Here is a 20,917-nt window from a genome sequence, read left to right as displayed (position 1 = left end):
GTATCTGGCCTTTTACAACACAGTGAGGAAGATGAGGATTACACTGTATAAATGATACTGTCTAATAAAATGCTCCGATTAATTATGAGGTTGAAAAAAAATTACCTTCAAGGTTAAAGATGATATGCGAGAAGGACACTACAGCAGAAATTCAGCTAAATGCCAAAACAATGAATGCCCCAAACTCCATGATAAAGAAGCTTGGAAAGCAAAAGCAGATTTTAAAATGTGCCTACACTGCACACTATTCTTCAATGTCCCGATGAGACTACATTTGACACCTTCCAGATTTATTTTAAGTGCAACCAGGGCTGACAGTGGGCATGTGGTGCATAATTCTGCCTGTAATTTTCACGTGTGTCTATTCTGAATCGCCAGACCATCTCTGTCATTACTCAAGAGACCAGTCTCTTTGCGCAAATCCCTGAGGGAGTGCATATGCACGCGGGTGCATGCGTGTGTATAGCTGATATATGTCCCAAACTGCTGACCTGTCGGAACCCACTAGGGAGCCCTGCTGACACAGCTTTACTCCACCCAACTGGACTGCAGAATCATTGCTATGCCTCTCTCTCCTCTCTCTCTTGCACATCTTTTACCTAATCTCTTGTCATTAACATGAACAAAACAGTGGAAGGCCTTCATGATGTGGCTTCTATTGCGTCTCATGGAGAGAAATGTTGAAATTTATAATAAAGATCAGCCGTAATACAAAAGGAGGATGTGTAAGAAGGGGTCACTACGGGGGTTGCACATGGAGCGAGAGGTCTTTGATTCGTAGGCGTGTGTAAGGAAATTACAGCTGCGGCCGCACGTGGCCCGAGTTGCATCACCCACATCTGTGAGAAACCTGCCAAGACCCCAGGCCTCCCTCGACCTGTACACGACCTCTCCTCAGGGAGCCGAGAAGACTAACAGTGAGCGGTTTCAGAACGCTCTGTCTCAGTGGCTGTAAAACTGTAAATACAGTTCAGTGCCACAAGAAAGAAAGGCGCTCTGCGGTTACACACCAGGCACCAGCCGGACAGAGTCGTGCGGGGCGTTTGCGCAAATTCCATCGCTGAGCCTCAGCCACGTTCTCAGACGGCAGCAGCTTTGTCGGCGATCCTCTCTTGAGGTCGTCTGGCGGATAAAGCAGAACCATATGAATTAATATCACTCAGGAAATGAAAGTGCCTTGATAGCGCAAAAGAAGTCTGCTCACATTAGGTTCTTTTTAATAAGCAAAAACAGTATCCGAGATTCATAGCTGTAGCTGCCACTTTTCATGTGGCCACTGACCAGATAAACAGACTTTGTAAAGAAGCATAGAATAATTTTCTCACGCACTGGCCCTCTGAGGGTTAATAGCCCCGATGTAGGCGGATATCAGATTTTAAAAATATCAAGCGCTCTCATCAGACATGTAGCTTTTGAATTGGCATACATGTTAATGTCTGACATGCCATAGCCTTCAGTTACAAGGTAAAAAAAGAATAACTAAAGTAAGGCTTGTGTGTGTACACACAAGTTACAGTGAAAGGGTGGATCCTGCACAGTCAGGCTTTTGTCAACCTAATGTGTCTCATGTCTTTCTTCTCAGGCTGATTTCTTTACAGCATTCAAAATTGTTATTTGTTGTGTACCCTCGACATCCCCAACCGGACTGGAACAGAGAAGTCCTGCTTTCCCTCAGAGCAATCAGTTACAACTCGCATCGACCGCAACTACGTCAGCACCCGCACTGGAGGTGAACCGTCCTACTGGCCAGACAAAGCGCTTGTCCAGATCACAGACGTCTGGGTGTTTATTGCGTGAGGTGAGTGGGAGATCAGAGGGCAGACGGATGCGGCGTGACGCAGATCAAAGGGAGACGGAGGCACGCATCTCTCTGATCTGCCTGTGGTGGTCCCACCAGTGGCCCTCCAGCTGGCATCCCCCAGAACGTAAACACAGCGGCCGTGGTGAGCGATGGAGCTGACCTCTCTGCCTGTACAGGAACACAGCTGGGAACGTGGTGAGACACAGGGGGAGAGGATGAACAGGGTAGGTGAAATACAAACCTTTGCATCGTCTTCAGTTTCCAAGAATGGAAGAAAAAAAAAAAAAGCCTTTTGAATCGCACACGGTCGTGGAATCAGGCAAAGATACTTCCGGTTAGGAAATGCCACAGTACCTGACCCCAAATGGCTGAGTCTTATGACATGTTGGATGTGACCTTCTGCCTCTTCCGCACAGCCCAATGTCTCCGAAATAATGCAAGGTTGAAGGGGCAGTCCCCCACCCCCACCTCCATGCGCTGCCCCTCTCAGAGTCAGAGTCGAGTGGGCCCCTACAGGGCAGCAAATTTGTTCATTCTTATTGATGGTGGTCCGAGCTCCAGCTGTGTGAAGGAAACGTGGAGACCACATCTGAGGGCCATGGTGAGGAGGAGTGCTCCAGAAAAGAGGGTCTGAGGAAAAGCACACAGCTGCTTCTTATTGAGAAGAGAGAGAGAGAGAGAGAGAGAGAGAGAGAGAGAGAGAGAGAGAGAGAGAGAGAATATATCTACTCTGGTGACCATAGACCCATGAGCACTGTTTCCCTCAGAAAAGTTTAATTCAGGTCAAGAGGGTTGTTAGTCAGTCCCTCTTCATATAAATGTGAGCCAGCCACTCTCCTCTTATCACAGGAGATCAATGAGATCTCAGTCAAGAGTCTACTGAGGGGAAAAAACTGCTAAAGCCCAATAGACACAGCCCATATTTCATATCCAATATACATTTCTTTTAATCCAGATAGACGTTACAGTACACTATACTCAGGATTATCTGACTCCTTATCTTACACCTCCGGGTAATCGGGGTTAGTACTGCTTTTGTGATCAGTCACCCTAGCCTCTATTTACCTATAGCATGCTTTGCTTGAGAAGGAGAGACACAACTCTTAAAAGAAATATCATGCATCCAGACTACTACTAAACGACCACTTAAAAACGGATATTTTAATTTCTCTGTTACTGCTCCATTGTTTATTCCGCAGACCTGATTGCAATGAAAACCAGCAACATCAGCGGTGGAATACATGTGTTTCTTTAGCCTTCACTCCACGCTGCCTCCAGTCGTCCTCATTCTCTTGGATTGAATGGGAATGTAAATAAAGTGGAGCACCGAGTGCTTAAAATATACTGTGTAGTTTAAATCTCTCTCCTTTACGTGTCTGAAAATGCGCTACGTCTCTCCACCACAGACACCTGCCAGACAAAGCAACTCATCCCATTCAGGGAAGGCTTGTGCAGAGATGACTTATAACGAAGCTTCAGCATGCTATAGCCCGTACATGCACTGGACTGTTGTAATGTCCCATGGTGGTCAAGAGTGAACTGCCGCCCCCTTGTCACCAGAACGTGAAAAATATATACAGTAAATGTCTGTATTGCGAAATCACGGAGTAAAAACTCGCTACTTTGTAAAAACCAAAACCGTATGAACGCTAACGTGTTTATGTACTATTGTTGTTCAACCAATAATGTGTTTAATGTGCCAGCACACTGTTTAGTGTGTCACATGCATCCTGAGCGACTCTTGGAAATGTGTCGCTTGATTCCTTACAAATGGACCTGAGCAGAAGCGCCTGAGTTTTGGAAGCAGCACGTTTGCATGTTTGTACTTTGAACTCGAGAAAACAGAAATGAAAATGGCCAGGAATTGTGCACGATTATTTATTGAAACGATGCTATAATTTCAAATACTGCTTTCTGGAGGCTTCTCTGCATAGCTAGCCACGGGTGCACGATCCATATTAAAGCTCCGCCAAAACGCGAGGGAAACTCGTATCTAAATGTTAATTTAACCAAAAACATACACTCAAGTCCACCATTAAATTATATGCGTTAGTAACCTAAACTAATTATAGGTTAGGTTACTAACATTAGCCAGCTACATTTACCAACACAAAACTCTCAACCTGTGGGAAACACCGAGACGGGGAATCATTTTAGGATGGTGGCCACGGCCCTCCGCCACACACCCGTCTGATCCAAACTGTGATCTTAGAGTGCCACCAAGCGGTGCCAAAATACGAGTCACATTTACAAAAACCCATCAGAAGTAAAACGTTTTCCACACAAACGCATTTAGTACAGAGGGTGAAAATACTGAGACATTTCTAGAGAGCCATCATATTAAGGCTAGTGTGTATGCATACATTAATCTGGCCATTAAAAATATTCAACTTTCCCCCTCCTTTTTCCCCTTCAAACTCTCGTCACATTCTGGCTTTTCAAGGCTCTATCAAACTCAGGATAACTATTTTCCTAAACCAAATCAAAAATCAAAGAAAAAAAAAAAAAAAAAGCACCCAATCATGTTATTATTCACAAACAAACGCTAAAGCAGGCTAAAGTGAATCTTTCCACCATCCAAATGATCATAAACGAGGTCATAGATGGACACAGACGTTATATGACTTTATTTAATTTCACAAAAAGAAAAAGGTGTAATAGCTATAAAACCAGACGTTCTCGCTTGAACCAGGGCAGCAGTGCAAATCCTGTTGGTCCCGTTTCCACAGTAACCAGCTGTCCGTGTACTGCCCGTACGGACGTGCAAGTAGTCGAGTACAAGTGCCGCGTATTCCATATGATTCTCAACAAAGATCTTCAGCTGTTACTGACCCCTGGTGGCCGAGATGGGTAATACAGCAACATGTCACAGGTCATCATGTTCTGCTAGCTGCTGGGCAGCATTAGGAACCTCAGCATCAGACTCTGGCTGTTCTTGACTGTCGTCTGATGCCGAAAAAAAAAACAAAAAAACAAAACAAAACATGAAATCACATTACTACATGCAGTGCCAGAAATGTCATGAACAGTAAGAAACTGATCTCTAAACATCACGCCTAATCCATATTCACAAGCTGGCAGGTATCAGCCTCAAGTGAACACTCAAGGCTTAAAGGTGCTTAATTATACAGGTACCTGCTTCTGGCTGCTGGACGCAGAGTCCCTCCTGCTCTCCAAAGCCGCTGGCACATTGACACTTGTAGCTGCCTCTTGTGTTGACGCACTCCTGGTGCTCCTGTGTGCACACCGCTTCCGTCTGCTCACACTCATTCACGTCTGCCAGAAGAGCAGAGGGCAGAAATGCCATCACCGTTACCAAGTTCACCACTGGGGCTAGGTGCTAAGCATCTTGTGTGGTGGTGGATGCTGTCGCAGGCATGGGTAATTGATACATGCCTTTGCAGGTGCCCTCCTCGTCAGCATAACCCTCGGAGCAAGCCGAGCAATTACCCGGCCCGGGACCCTTGCAGCCTGAACACCTGCTGTCACACACTGTGGGAAGAAAGGTGCAGGTGAACTCGAGGACTCACGAACTATACTGTACCATATTTTGGACTCCGTCATGGCTGTGGCAAAGTGAAGCGCACACGAACCACTGCAAGAATACGAGCCGTCTGTGTTGAGACAGTATTCTGCATTGTCGCACGGCGGGGGATCTTTGGAGCATTCATCGATGTCTGAAACAGTGGACAAAGAAAACCCAGGTTAACAAAGAGAAGAAGATTCTTTGAGTGGCCTTGCGAGACATTCCTTAACGCACTGGTCTAAACATCACCTGGAGATGTAAGAATCCTCCATTAAAAGTTTATTTTTACTTGGAGAAAATGACAGCAGAAGCAGCATATATAAAGCTTAAAACAACAACAGACAAATTACGCCCATGGGTGTGCTGATGCATGTTCCAGTCAGTCGGGGAAACGCCTCTCACCAATGCACGAGCCTTCCTGGTCTTCCTCCCAGCCATCTTTGCACTCCTCACAGTCCTGTGCGGTGCCTCCAGAGCACTTTGTGCATGACGGGTGACACTCTGAACACAGCAACAGCACTCATGCGCTAGGCTCTTATCACCATTCAGACACCCGATTAGGAATCGGCCTGAAACTGTACTGTGCCTTACATCTGTTACATCTAGCCTGAACGTCACGCTACGAACGTTGCGTTTTGACACCTGACCAAAAAAAATACAGATTGGTTTATTACTCAGTCACGTGTCTACAGCTGGAGTCGTAGTGATGCATTTAAATGTGATACCAGAGATGTGACAGCATCCTACCTTTTAACCAATTAACACAAAGACTGGTATTAGTGGCAATCGAGGCTGTGTGCTACAGACCGATTCATTCTACGTGATGTATAGTAACTTAAAAAATAATAATAATAATAATAAAAAGTCTTGTGACATACTGAAAACTCTTGTTTTATTCTATACAATACCTGCATTGCTCTGTCATGTTGTGAGCCAAAACTGATGCTCACTACACTACTACCATGTAATGAGTCTTCTTACTCTAGTTCTGTTGCATGCTGGCCTATAAATGCGTTTCCCTGTACTGCATGTTATATGTGTATGGACAATACATTGTAATTTTATGACCAGTGTTTCTTACCTTTGCACAAAGAGAAGGTATCATTCCTCTCCTCACTGAAATACCTCTCAGCACAGTCCAGACAAAACTCGCCTTCATAGCCGCCGTCACAAGAGCACTTGCCGTTTCCTCCCCTCGTGCCATCACCATCGCATCTACCGTTGCCATGGCAAGGTCTCTCAGAGCCTCCTACACAGGCTAGACGAGAATGGTGGGAAAAGGACTTAGTAGAAAAGGTCACCATGACACACGACGGATGGAAGCGTGGACTTAGGACATGTAAATTTGCCTTACAGTTGCAGTCTGGTCCAAATGTTCCCTTGGGACAGCACACTTTGATAGTTTCAATACAAAACCAGTGATGCAGGTCCGGGTACTTTGCTTTCCTGAAACCAGCAAAGAAAACAGCTCACATTTACGTTGGGCAAAGCAGCTACCGCGTATATGAATTTCACAAGTCAAGTTCACTGAGGTTCAGGAGGTGCATACCAAACCCTCACCTCTTGAACCACCAGGTCTCGAAGTGCTCCTCGTGTTCTTCAACCATGTGGTTACACTCGAAGTTGCTGCTGTCACACAAGCCCTCCACGATCTCCACCAGGCGAATCTCACTGGAGAAACAGCGTTACGCGAGGGCGGCAGCCCAGGTGAACCATGTCAAACACACCGCAGGACACTGACGCGCATGCAGTCAAGACATGCAGTGTTGCGGAAAACAGAACCGCCTGGCCCTCACCTGGTCTCATATTTGGAGAGTTTCCTTTCTTCCCACGCAGTGTTTCCACCACCGAAGTTTTTATTTGCGGTTCTCTCGAACCCCTATAATGACAGACCGTCAAAACATTGAAATACACTATTAACATTTCAGTGACTCTAAAATCTGTCCTGCACGCCATGCTCAGACACCCGAAGCTATGTCCGTGCACACACCTGTTTTAAAGCTACAGACACGCCACATACCTTGTTAAAATTTTCAGTTATTTGTTTGCAAGTTGAACACAACGCTTTGACGTCCTTGGTGGTGCCATGTCCAATCGATAACATAAAAAGCAGGGAAAAAAGGAGATTGACTGTTTCAGAAAGCAGCATGTTCAAGAAGGCCAGCTGGATTCACTACAAAGCTCTATATGTCATAATGAAACTAGCTACTATTCTAAGAAAGAAAAAAAAAAGACCAAATAGACGTTAAGCTATCAGGCTGTAGTTAACAAACAGCCATCGGTAACGAAAAGAAGTAATCAGTAAACGACAATTATGCATGTAGATGGATATGCAGAGCTCTAAAGCTCCCATGCCGGTTTCAGGACTTCCGCGTAAGATCATTGTTACGATTGTGGCTTCTTGCGATTGGACGAGTGCGTCAATCAATCAACGCATTAACCAATGGAGAGTCGCCACGCGCGGGCCTTCGGTTTCAAACTCTATGAGTTTGGAGTCATTGACGCAGGTTTTTTCTTTCACTTATCTTAAAAGTCATCTCTAGTCTGGTCTGTTTTAAAACTCTCTTACGATATGGGATAAGATTAAAGAGAAGTAGCAGTCATACACCTAAATCCATCCTCAGCACGCTGTTTAAATGCTGCTGGTCACATATTTCTAAAAACATGTCACAATTATAGCACCACTCAAATGTTTGGACACACTTCACTGAATGTATGTTTTTAATAATAATAAGGGCATTTTAATCTAATGGACTGTGCTTAGGTTTGTTTATAAAACAAATATAATTTAACAAAGGTGTTAGCCTATATATGAATTCATATTGAACACACACACATGCACACACACATAGACTGAGAGAAAAGCATCGCTTGGTTGAGCATGGCTTGTTAAGAGAACACCAAAGTGTGTATTCTCACCAATGGGTGCAAAGCTGTTATCAAAGTATAGGATAGTTACTTTGAAGAATCTAAAATCTAAGATAGACAAAATTTGCTTATCACAGCATAATCACATATACAAAATATAACCACAGTTTTGGGTCCAAATCAGCAGGGATTCTATATATGCATTCAAAGTACTGACTTCAGCAAATTTACCACAGCAATATCAGACAGACAGATGACAAATAAACATGTATCAATAACACACTAAACAAATCTAAAATAAAAGTTTCAGTGTGGCTCAGGCCAGAAGAAATCAAAGGGGTTGAACTGGGCTCACACATACACATAAAATCCATTTGCACGCTGATTATTGACAGTGCCTAAATTGCTTTTATTTCCTAGATTTTCATGGTACAGTGTCATCGCATTAGATAAATCTGTTGCTTACTGCATATTTCCACAGAAGGCCTCTCTTTTAAAGTGCTGCTTCCCTGTCATCTCTAATCCTATCTCTCACATCATCAATGTGTTGCTTACTACCAATTATGTTCCACCTGCTCTGAAATGAGTAGCTGTCACCCCTGTTATTAAGAAACTGGGTCTTGACAGTTCAGCCATGGTGAATTGCAGACTTATATCAAATTTGCCATTTGTCTCCAAAGTCCTAGATAGAGTCATTGCCTCCCAGTTGCTTGACTTTCTAAATTCAATAATTCAATACTTCAATAATCTCTTTGAGACTTCAGGCTTCTGCCCCATCATAGCACTGAAACAGCTTTATATTCCTAATGATCTTCTCTGACTGCGGTTCTGCTGCCATTTTGCTATTACCTGACCTCACTGCAGCCTTCAACACAGTTAACCATAATATACTTATTACACAACTTTCAAATATCAGTTTTACAGACACTGTTGTGTCCTGGTTTAAATCTTATCTAACTAATAGGGCATCATAAATCAGACATCGCTCTTGTTAATCAGGGTATTCCCCAAGGATCTGTTTTCAGCCCTTTCCTTTTTATAATTTTTATTCTTCCCCTTGGTGATATTTTTTGTCGTAACAATCTCAAATTTCATTGTCATGCTGACGACAATCAAATTTATGTGAATATTAAGCTTTCAGATGCATTCGCTCCTCTTACTCTGACCTCATTTATTCTGGAATTATATTCCTTGCTATGTGTAATTTTTTTTTACAGCTTAATGCCCATAAGACTGATTATAGGTACTGATCCCATCATCACTTCATTTTCCAATTCTGCACTGGTTGTCGGTGACACTCCTTTAACCTCTGCGAGTAATCTTGATTTTTTTTTTATCCTCGTCTGTCATTTGAACTGGAAATTCAATCGCTGACTATGTCTGCATTTTTCTTTCTCTACAATATTACCCACCTTCAGTCCATGCAGCCTCTTAAAAACTCATAGTTCCTCATTCATGCATTCATTACCTCTAGGTTAGACCACTGCAATTCACTTTTCTGCGCTCTACCCTCTAAATTTATCTGCCTCCTTTAGCAAAATGTTACAGCCTGAGTCATGGTCCTCATTAAGAAATCTGCGCATATCGCTCCCATCCTTGAACAGCTGCACTGGTTGCCCATAGTTAAATGTGACAAATATAAAATTCTCCAACTAACTTTTAGAGCACTTTATGGTCTCACACCCTCATGTAATACAGAATTACTCCGTCTCTAAAATCCATCTCGCACATTAAGGTCCTCAGATACAGGTCTCTTTACTGTCCCCAGGTTTAGGCTGTCCACCACGGGTGAGGCCATTTAGTGTTGAGGCGCACTCTCTCTAACACTCTTCCTACACCTATTTGCTCCTACTCCTCTTTTTCTACCTTTAAAACTTTTCTTTTCTCTCAGTACTTCCACTCACCATCTATCATCACTTCTGACTGATCTTGGTCAGAACTATTTTGTTTTCTTTTTTTTTGTTTTTGTGCTTACTTTCTTATTTTGTAAAGCGATCTTGGGTTTTTGTGAAATGTGATAATGTAACCTGTTTATTATGATGATGATATTATTATTATTATTATTATTATTATTTCTAAATATCAAGGACGCTTATTTTGCAATGATTACATTCTAGGGACAAGCCACGTGAATAGTTTTTGACTCGCCTGACCGGCTCGTTGTACGCATGCGCAGATAACCATTCCCACGATGGCGCGGAAAAGCAGAATTCCGGAGCTTCCTCAGTTTTTTCTCATGACGTTCGTCGTTGTCGTACATTTAGTTGCGTGCCCATTTACCAAAGTTGAAGAGAGTTTTAATTTACAAGCAATTCATGACATCCTGTATCATAGACTTGACTTTGACAAGGTAAGCCAGTACAGCTTGTTTGCTTAACGGTTAACCTAACCAAGCTAAGATAGCTAACTAGCTACCTGCCCGACAGTAACTTTGCCTCACAAATTAGAGATACATTAGCTTAGTGGAATATCGCAACTCATATTGCAAATGTGTTTGTCAAGATGTGTGCGAAACTCTCCAAGTTTTTCTCTGGCTCGGCAACGTTAAAGATGACTCACTCTGGCCCGGAGAGACTAGCCGCAGGCGAACATCTCAGTATTGATCACTGCGCCTGTCCTGTCCGCAGTATGACCATCACCTGTTCACTGGCGTGGTGCCCCGCACATTCATCGGCCCGTTGTTTATATCCGCGCTTAGCGCACCAGTGGCTGCTTCACTGTCTTTCTTTGAAGCGTCGAAGTTTTGTTCTCAGATAACAGGTGTGTATATCGGTACGAAAAGCTATTGCGTTTTTTGAACAAATTTTGCTGATGCGCACATTGATGATATCGTGAATATTGTACGCCCCGCAGTGAGAGGTGTCCTGGGAGTGTGCCTGTGTCTCACTCTGTGGCACATGCAAAAAGAGGTACGGAGACAGTTTGGGTCTTTGGTCGCTGTCGTTTTTTGCCTCATCTGTACATCACAATTCCACCTAATGTTTTACAGTACAAGGACTCTCCCTAATGTGTTTGCTCTGCCTATAGGTATGTTACAAAAGCGTGAGTTCATTATGAGAATTAAATGTCTATTTATGTAGCACTAAACGTTTTTGTTGTGTATATTTGTTCATATACAAAAACAGTTTATTGAAGCTGAATTTGCATGCATCATCATTTCAAAGTAACATGCTTGATTTCTCAGTTCTGCTGGCATTCACATCCTGGCTGGCCCAACGGCAGGGCACGTTCATCTCTCTCTCTGCATTCGTCATCATTGTGTTCCGCTCTGAACTGTGCCTTCTGTTTGGACCCATGTTGCTGATGTCACTTAAATCCAGGAAACTGAGTATTGCAAAATTGCTTTATTATGCTGTACCTGCAGGGATTTTGTCACTGGGTAAGTGCTGTTTTGAACATGCTCACTGAGATTTTCTTGTTGACTTCACAAAATCAGCACAGAGCCCAGAGTTTCTGTCTCCGTAGGTCTCACTGTTGCAGTGGACTCTGTGCTCTGGAGAAAGCTGCTGTGGCCTGAAGGCCAGGTCCTCTGGTACAACACCATCTTGAATAAAAGCTCCAACTGGGGAATATCCTTTCGACCTTGTCAAAGTATAGCACTGCACATGAGCTGATGAACCATCGGTTACTCAGACAGCACTGTCTCAGCCTCTCTCTGTTCTTTGCTGTCTTTTCCTTAACTTCCTGTGCTCAGTAAACCTCTCCCTTTCTCTGGTACCTCTACTCTGCTGTCCCACGTGCCCTCGGTGCCACTGTCATCTTTGTCCCATTCGGGCTTCAGGACAGGCGTATGCGGCTGCTTCTGCTGCCTGTGCTGGGCTTCATCCTACTCTACTCCTTCCTTCCACACAAGGAACTCCGCTTCATCATCTATACCTTCCCCATCTTCAACCTGGTGGCAGCTCGGGGCTGTTCTTTCATGTGAGTTGAATCCAGTATGGCAGTGATGCTTGGCTACTGGTTTTATTATTGAAGGCTGTATAGGGATATAGCATTTTGATCATTATGGTTGTACTGTATGTTATTGTCCCACAGTCCTGGTCCTGGAGTGCCCTTATAGTTCACATTTTAATGTTTTCTTTAACAAGTTCACAGTTCAAGAAGAGATTATTAGCTTGTTAATTGAGTCAGGTTTGGGGGTGTGGGCTAGATGCACACTAAAATATGTAATGTGGTGGTCTGTTAGTGCCAGAATTGGGAAAAGATGTTTACATGTTTTGTGTTTTACATGAGCAGGAAGCCTAATCTTATTTTAAAATTTTTGTTTCAGTTTAAACAACTATCAGAAATCATGGATGTATAAAATTGGGTCTCTTGCTGTAGTGGGACATTTGGTGGCAAATGGTGTGTATTCAGGGCTCTCGTTATATGTTTCACATCACAACTACCCAGGAGGCAAAGCCTTACGGGAACTACACAGATTAGTGCCAGCCACTTCAGGTATGTTAATTTTTATTCCAACTGAAGGAATTGAGCAGTCAACTAGTAAAAAGTGATAATTTCAGATTTAATAAGGCAATTTTGTTTCTGCTAGATGTGTCCCTGCACATAGATGTACTTGCTGCACAGACAGGAGTCTCACGCTTTTTGGAATTGAATAGTAAATGGAGGTGAGTAACCATCAAAAATCTAAATAATATTTTGTGTTTCATATCTCATGCTTAGGACTGAACATGTGCTCCCCCCACCCACCCTATGTAATTTTCTAGATATGACAAGAGAGAAGATCTGGCACCTGGTGCTTTACTTATGAAGGAGTACTCACATATACTGATGGAGGCAAACACAACCCAGATATCACTACTAAGTGACTCTCACCAACCTTTGATCTTTATTCAGGGATACGAAAGCCTGGTACTCGATGTGTCCCAGTTTCCACCACTCGGTATTAAATTGAGCAATAAGCTGGTGATATTACAGAGACTGCGACATCTTAAGCCCAGCTGATGGACTAATGATTTCAAATGCATTGCAAAAAAAACCCAAAAAACAAACTGCTGTTGAACCAATATGGTTGTTTTGTGTAGATGGATAAAGGGTTCTGAAAGTTATGGAAGTGTTTTTTTTTTTTTTTTAAATGGACGCAAAGTAGAAATGTGCGGCTGAATCAACATGGCATTTTGTCTTGGAAGTGCAGTGCCATGCTGCACATATTCTCGACTCTCAAGAAAAACTGGTTTGTGGGCCATGTCTGCTTGCCTTTTGAGGCACCTGGGGTTGTGTAACGGCTTGGTCATCTGCTCACCACTTCCTTTTAAAGTAAAAATGTGCTATTGGTGTAGAACAGAATGCTTCCTGTGTAAGGATGTAAATACCTAGCACAGTGATTTTGTAAAATTAATTTAAATTTTAGCACTAATCAGTGGTTCTGTTTTTTTTTTTTTTTTTGGAAAAATGCTTCTTTTGCACTGTGGCAAAATGGACCTGAGCATTTATTGCAGTGTTGCCTACAGTTTAAACATATAAATGCAAAAGCTACAGCAGAAACATGATTTTGCACATCAAAATGCTGAGTCCCTTACATATCTGCCAGTTCATCATGAGTATTACGCCACTATACTGAAAACATGTAAAAATATAGTATTAGAATCAGTTAACAAGGGTAAATCTTTTATTAAGAAATAACCACAAAAGTTGTATGGTTCCAGTTTGAATGCTTACTCTTTAGCAAATGATTGGAAATTATTATTTATAAAATGTACATTAACATTGACCCATAATTTAATCCCCCAGAAAAAGACTTGTGCTTCAGATATTCATTTTCAAACAGATTGTTCACCCTGAAGTTACAGCACTATGTTATATAATGTTAAGAAATTTTAACAAGTTCAAAACAAAGCTACTTCTAATGGACAGTACCGTAAGCCACAATATCACAATGTAAGGATTAAATTAAACATTAAAACATTTCAGTCACAGCATTTCTTTTTGGGCCATGTGTATGTAAAAACAAATAAACAAAAACAGTATTCAGCATCTGTTTCTATTTTACATAAATCATTGAGTCAAAAAACTGACATGGTTTGCACATCCGATAATATTTACAGCATTTTGACCTGAAGAAGTAGTTTATATAAGGCACAAGGAGAAAAGAACCCCCCCCCCCAAACAAATCTGGCCATAAAGAAGTGAACAGCAACACAACTCCTACAGCTAAGGACCCCCCTTCCTCCCTCCCTGAAAACACTTTTTACTGGGTACAAGACATAGTCCAGTTATCAAGTGTTGAACAGTAGTACACATACAAAGCATTTATTAACATTATATGCTCTGAATTCTGAATCTAAATATCAGTGTAAGATCTTAAAGGGCCATCTCAGAAGTGATTTGGTCCTTGGTCAAGGTTCATCAAAGTCTAAGAAACAACCTTGCACACATTAAAAATGTTCTCAGTATTGAAAATATACCAAAGGAAGATTGACCTTTAAAAACAAGAGTCCTTCAAGATTCTCCAACAATGGCCGGGACTGAGTCAGGGCACAATTCATGCTCGATGTGCTGAACAGAGTCTCTGCTGGTACAATGCTGGGTGGACATCCCACATAACGCACGGCTACTTTGGCAAGTTCAGGCCACAAGAACTTTTTGAGATTCCAATAATCCAAAGGATCACAGCTCTGGTCAAGTATGTCTTCTTCCAAATACTCCAGAACAGCAAGTTCTAATGACTTTGGTCTCTCTTCTTGCTTAATCTTATGCCTAATGTCATCCATCAGGGCCCACAGGTTGTCTTTGTTTGTGGTGGAGCTGTTAGATGAAGCTGGGCCCTCACTGTATCCATTAGACAATGGAGGTTTCATTTCTGTGGAGGTAGATATGGATACCTTCTCAAGTTCTTGTATGAGGTCTTGCTTACACTGCTCCGCTTCATCCTCAGTGAATAGTGAGGTCTTATAACGAGGGTCCAGCATGGTTGCCCATGTATAACGTGGGTCATGAAGTGTGGGAGACATTCTGGTCACCATGGCCTCTTTAAGATACTTAAGCATGTTGTCAATGCCCATAGTCTCATCAAAAAGCATGTCTATCTTGCGGTTGAGGATATGAATGAGTGGTATGACCTGGCCTAGGGTGGCAGTGCGATTGCTCATCTCCCTACAGGCTACCTCAAAGGGCTTCAGAGCATTGCAAACTGACTGCATCACCTCCCACTGGTCACAGCTTATAAGTTCCCTGAAATTGCACTCTAAAGACATTTCATCAATGGCTTTTTTTTGCTCAACTAATCTTTCGAGCATGAAATATGAGGTCTTCCATTTAGAGGGAACATCCTGGACCAGCTGATTTTCAGGCAAGTTATAAGCCTTTTGCAGTTCTACTAGCTTTTCCTTTGCTTTTGACGAACGATGTACTCGCTCACAGATCTTTCTTGCAATGCTTAGCAAGTTCTGCACCATCCTTTGACTCTTTATGGCTTCATTAACAATGAGGTCTATGTTGTGACCAAAACAATGCATGATGGTGTGACCACTGTCCTCCAGTGCACTTCCGATGGCTTGATTATCAGTTACAGTGAATCCAATCTTCAGGCCTGAGGAAGCAATCCAGGTGTCCCAAAGGTATTCAAGCTGCTTCTGTATGCTTAGCATGTTATAATCACAGTCTATTGGGGAGACACGAAGCAGTGCGGAGCAGTGGAAATCCTGGCCCTGAGGTCGGACACATGACTCGAACGTCACCCAGTGGGCCATGAGAGTCAGGTATTCACGGGTTTGGCTGCTTACCCATATACTTGTTGTGAAATGGATAATTCCACCCTCAGCCTCCTTCAGGTGTGTCAGAACAACTTCTTTAACGCTTTCATACATTTCTGGGATGGCGGTGCTGGTGAAGTACGAGGAAGAGGGTAGAGAATACTGGGGTTGGAGGTATTCCAGTAATCGATTTAGACCAATGTTCTCAACCACAGCTGATGGCTGAAGATCCAGTGCAAGCATTTCGGCAATAAGTTTGGTGATTTTTTTGGCAACTGGGTGGCAATCATCAAATTTCTCACTGCTTTCCTCATATGTAGAAGTGTCCATGAGCTCCTGTTTGACTTGAATTTCAGCAGATGACACATCACCTGAGATAGTACTATTATTTTCAAGTACATGTCCATGAAACCTCTGCATGTGCCTAAACAAACAACTAGTGCCTAAATTTGTTGTTTTTTTGCCCCTGCTTATCGTGCGGCTACAGTGCAAACAGACCACTTTTGTTGGGTCTGCTGAAGAAATGGAAAAGTGATTCCACAGCTTTGAAGTCTTCTTGCTAAAAATGGGTAAAGGGTGCTTCTTCTCAATAGCAGGACTGTCAGTTGCACTCACTGACATGTCCTCCTCTGCACTGAGAGTAGTATAGTGAGACTGAGGGGAAGCTGCTTTGTCATTTGTGCTTTTTTGGTTCTTGAGGACGTCCGGATGTCGTCTCATCAGATGCCGCATCAAACAGCTTGTGCCAAAGTCCCCACGTTTGCCACGACTGATGACACAAGGACAGTACCGACACAAAGCTTTGAGCTGGTCAATGGGTGAGACAATGAAGTGATGCCACACTTCTGATTTCACCCTTTTCATTATTTTTTTGTTTTGTTGGAAAACTGAGCTAGGATCTTGGGTTTGGCTCGGGCCTTCAGCTGACTCTTCTGTGGAGGATGACATGTTGCTTATGCTTTCACCTTTCAGCCCAAAAGACACATTGTGTGAAGGGTCTTGTCCAGATTGATATGTGGCATCATTCATCTCCTCTTTTAAATCCACATTTTCAATGTCATCAATGGGCACTTCATCTGATATGGTTTCAGGGGAGGATGAGGTACAGAGGGATTCTTTTTTTATCTCCACCGGGTCCTGCATTTGTGTGAGAGACAGTAGTGTTGGTGGTGTGGTATAAGGTGGTGGTATGGTTGAACCTTGTCCATTTTCCTCAATAACAATGTCTCGGTGGGCCCGCCACATATGGCGAATTAGACAGCTTGTTCCCAAGTCTTTCCCATTTTTACCCCGGCTAAACTCATTCATGCAGTGAATGCACACTGCTTTTGAGCTATCTGCAGGAGACAGATAGAAGTGTTTCCACACAGCTGATCGTCTTCGTGAACTTGAGCTCTTATGGGTTGATCCTGAGCAATCAGCCCCGACGTCCATGGCGTCATCATTATGGTTGCTAAAAGAATGTGGGGACAGGACAGTGCCAGGGTCAGCCTTGGCCATCTTTTCTACTTTTTGCTTGACCTTTTGTGATGCGTCTTTGGATGCTACATCTGTGACTTCTGCTAAGGAGGTGGACGGTGAGGTGTGATTGTTTAAATGGGGTTTCTTAATGCTAGCTGCCAGATCTCCATTATTTGGTGATTTAATGGGAGGTATTAAAGATGAGGCAGAATTGGATGAAGTATTTGAAGAATCGCTGTCTTGCAAAAGTACAGTGGGGTGAGCCCTTCTTACATGCCTCATTAAACAACTAGTGCTGAGGTCTTTCTCATTTTTACCCCGACTGAACTCTTTCATACAGTACATACAAATTGCTTTGGTACTATCGCGAGGCGATATAAAAAAATGGTTCCAAGCAGGAGACTTCTTTCTAGGATTAAGAGGATTTCTAATAGATGACAGAAGACTTTGTGTGACAGCATCCATTGCAACATCATAAAGAGTACTTGTGTAGCCACTCAATAAGTTACCATAATCATCATCATTGCTGCTTTTAGTGACAAAGGGACCTACAGCCCCATCAAAGGATAACTTTTCATCCTCTTGAGCACTTTCACCCGTTTCATTTGGTTCCTCTTTGATATGTACACTTGTTTCATTTGCTGAAATGTCCTTATCCGTTTCAGTGCTCTGGTTTTGATCTGAAATGGTTGGAGAATTTGGATAGGCCTGCTTATTGCAGGCTTCTGCTTCTGGACCATCTACTGAATGTCCATCAACCTGAGAAGATACATTATCCGGTGTCTCATTGAGGGACGAGGATATTGAAGACAAGTCTTTAGCCAGTGTATCTATGGGACAGTGAGAGGATTTTGCATCTGGAATAGCATGCGGGGTAATGCTATATGATTTAAATACATAACCATCTTGCCCCTCAATTTTCAAACATGTTCCTTTGGCCTCTTTTCTCTTGTCACTCTCCACAGAACCATTATGTTCCAGGTGCACATTAGCAGTCTTTTGAGAGATGCCTTCCTCTCCGTCCATTGTAGCAGACCGAGTTTCTGCTAAGAATCAAACTTTCTCTAATGAAAGCAACTTGTCAAGTGTTGAAGTGTCATTGGCGTGGCTGTCTCTTCTATCTTCCAGCAGAACGTTTATATAAGCATGTTATTTTTCAAATCCGGCTGAGAAAGACGTACCCAACTTGTCCATCTAGGAAAGTACAAGAAACTTTTTCCACTTTCTTGAATCTGAATATGAGAGAAGAAAGGGGGGGGGGGGGGAGAATGCTTTTACTAAAAGACAAATGCAGTCAAGTTCAAATTTGGTTTAATGAAACTGATTGCACTAATACAGATATTGTTCAAAACATTGTATTTAAAAAAAAGAGCAAATTGGTGTCAGATATACAGACAAATAAATTACTAAAAAATGTGTATCAAGTTATTTTATTACTTAGGGAACCAGTTATCATATATAATTAGATATAATACTGACCAAAAGCCATTTAATGAGACTCGATAAAACGATCTTACGCATGTATCGCTCATTCACACATTTTATATATAAATAAAGTGTATGCGTATTAATTATATATATATAAAATGATAAAAACCGTGTGATTATCGTGATGTGTACTTTGCACCCTCCAATGTGTTGCACTTGACAGATCCATGTTCTGTTTGCTACTCAATCCGGAACTGAATTAGGCTACACATTTGAGTCGCGTCGCTATCGTTTTTGCTCAAATTTAATCGCACAAACACAAACAACAAAGCCCGTAGAGTAAAAGGCAAACAGCACAATCTGGTACTTTGTGAAAGCATGTTAAATATCTAGATTAAATAAAGGCTTTTAATGTAATAATTATGTCCGGAAAATGGGGTAACGCTAGGTGGCCATATAACTTATATGCCTCTACAGCTACCACTGGAATCCCTCAATATTCATAAATCCCGTCGTTTTAAAGCTATCCAGCACTCACCCAGCTAAGATAGCAGGCAAGGTTAACTTTTCCGGGTTGTCAGTTCCTCTCTAACCGTTCAGTCTGGCCCAGTCACTTAATAGCGCGTCTAAAACAACTGCCGTTTCCACCCAGACAATAAGTGCGACAAAGCTTTTACCCCGAACGCAGGGTAAATAATTAGACCACGCAAGTCAGCCAGCCACCTTCCCTATCCACGCACATTTCACGTACTACACCGCGAATAAACATCACGCCACAGTGTCACCTGATTGACAAATAATTTGCCACGAGTGCGTTTTGCAAGCGAAACCGAACAAGTTCCCGACAAACACGAAGTTCGTAACCCACGGGACGGTTTACACGTCTTGCCAGCGAGCTAGCCTGCTAGCTATAGCCATTTACCAGGCGCGGACAAAAACAGGAACACACTTCACCTATCCGAGCTTCCTCGCTAATAACGCTGGCCACCCTACTGTCACATGGACTCAGCACTGAGACAGGCAACTAAAGCAGAGCGCACTTCGCACCAGATGACGTCTGAAGTCTTCAAATTAGGTAAAGTGACTAGGGGTGGTTAGTAAGTACCCAGTAATAAAGTCCCTTCCCCGCATTTAGGCCACAGTACGGAGCACAACCTGGCGAGGCAGAACCAGATCCTGGTGGTAGAACCAGCCGGAGAACTGGATCTAACCAAACCCACAGACGTCTTTCGTTACGACGGTTCAAAGTGTTCGAAGCGAGAAATAAAAGTCGCATACCTTAAGTCATCCGTGTGCGTTTCAATCCGTTTCAGTGAATAAACAGTTAAATAAACACATATGATTGATCCAAGGGGCAATTATTTCGTCGCTTTGTCTCCAGTGCGGGTAACACTCAGCAGTTGTAGCTCCACTCAGCGTCGGACGGAAGGAACATGCTTTTATGATGTCATAGGGTATTGGGGCTTTCAACATGGCGGCAAGGGGTAAGAAAAATAAAACAAAACTCGTTGTCGGGATTAAATTACGGGACTGCTGAGGTCATGCGGCCTCATTAGTTGCATAAACGTTCATGCACCCCCCCGTCCCCAAAAAAATATATACGCAATGTCTTCATAATTACAGCGACAAATTATTTGGGGAAGATTATATATATATATATATATATATATATATATATATATATATATATATATATATATATATATACACACACACACACACACACACACCAGTCTTATCATGTTAGTAAACTAAACATACGGGGTTTCTTGACCTGGGGGTCTCTCTCAGGGGCACCAAGGCGCCATCAGGGGTGGGGCAAAGAGGGACCTTTTTGCTATTTAAATATAGGCTTTCATAGTCATTTGCATAGACTGCCAGAAGCAGCATATGGGATAAATAAATATGGATTTACGTAATAACAGCTGCAGCAACAGCAACAGCAACAAAACCAAATTATTATTATTAATATTATTAAAATTCTTCATATTAGTAGTAGTTGCTGTAGTAATAGTAGTGATAATATACTTAATAGTAATGATAGTAGGAACAACAATCACCATTAACTTATTATTATTGTTGCCGCTGTTGTTCAAAATTGCCGTGATACTTATTACATCAGGCAGAGGTAGGATTTTT

The 20,917-nt window shown here is 42.5% G+C and overlaps 3 protein-coding genes across 4 annotated transcripts; 1 reads left to right on the top strand and 2 right to left on the bottom strand.

Moving 5' to 3' along the window:
• Positions 1 to 4,407: 4,407 nt before the first annotated feature.
• creld2 (cysteine-rich with EGF-like domains 2) lies at positions 4,408 to 7,702 on the bottom strand. The gene is made up of 10 exons (XM_027003896.2): positions 7,348 to 7,702; positions 7,124 to 7,206; positions 6,888 to 6,998; positions 6,682 to 6,773; positions 6,409 to 6,585; positions 5,730 to 5,828; positions 5,395 to 5,478; positions 5,198 to 5,293; positions 4,937 to 5,077; positions 4,408 to 4,747 (listed from the first exon to the last, which is right to left on the bottom strand). The coding sequence occupies exons 1-10, from the start codon at positions 7,474 to 7,476 to the stop codon at positions 4,668 to 4,670; spliced, it is 1,092 nt and encodes a 363-aa protein (XP_026859697.1). The 5' UTR covers positions 7,477 to 7,702; the 3' UTR covers positions 4,408 to 4,667.
• A 2,684-nt stretch (positions 7,703 to 10,386) lies between these two features.
• Positions 10,387 to 14,169, top strand: alg12 (ALG12 alpha-1,6-mannosyltransferase). The gene is made up of 9 exons (XM_027003924.2): positions 10,387 to 10,545; positions 10,823 to 10,955; positions 11,049 to 11,222; positions 11,380 to 11,574; positions 11,661 to 11,764; positions 11,893 to 12,116; positions 12,466 to 12,635; positions 12,730 to 12,805; positions 12,905 to 14,169. Exons 1-9 carry the CDS (start codon positions 10,387 to 10,389, stop codon positions 13,140 to 13,142), a joined length of 1,473 nt encoding a protein of 490 aa, XP_026859725.2. The 3' UTR covers positions 13,143 to 14,169.
• On the bottom strand, positions 13,567 to 20,188 carry zbed4 (zinc finger, BED-type containing 4). 2 transcript variants are annotated; one of them, XM_027003918.2, is made up of 2 exons: positions 20,057 to 20,188; positions 13,567 to 18,582 (listed from the first exon to the last, which is right to left on the bottom strand). In XM_027003918.2, the coding sequence occupies exon 2, from the start codon at positions 18,374 to 18,376 to the stop codon at positions 14,585 to 14,587; it is 3,792 nt and encodes a 1,263-aa protein (XP_026859719.1). In that variant the 5' UTR covers positions 18,377 to 18,582; positions 20,057 to 20,188; the 3' UTR covers positions 13,567 to 14,584. The 2 variants fall into 2 exon arrangements, with proteins under 2 accessions (XP_026859719.1, XP_026859720.1); XM_027003919.2 differs by lacking the exon at positions 20,057 to 20,188 and adding an exon at positions 19,317 to 19,727.
• Between the last annotated feature and the right edge of the window lie 729 nt (positions 20,189 to 20,917).

The sequence above is a fragment of the Electrophorus electricus genome, chromosome 7, assembly GCF_013358815.1.
Source record: "Electrophorus electricus isolate fEleEle1 chromosome 7, fEleEle1.pri, whole genome shotgun sequence".
NCBI classification, from domain to species: Eukaryota; Metazoa; Chordata; class Actinopteri; order Gymnotiformes; family Gymnotidae; genus Electrophorus; species Electrophorus electricus.
The sequence above is the reverse complement of the archived record's forward strand: the minus strand, read 5'-3'. Positions and strand labels throughout refer to the sequence as shown.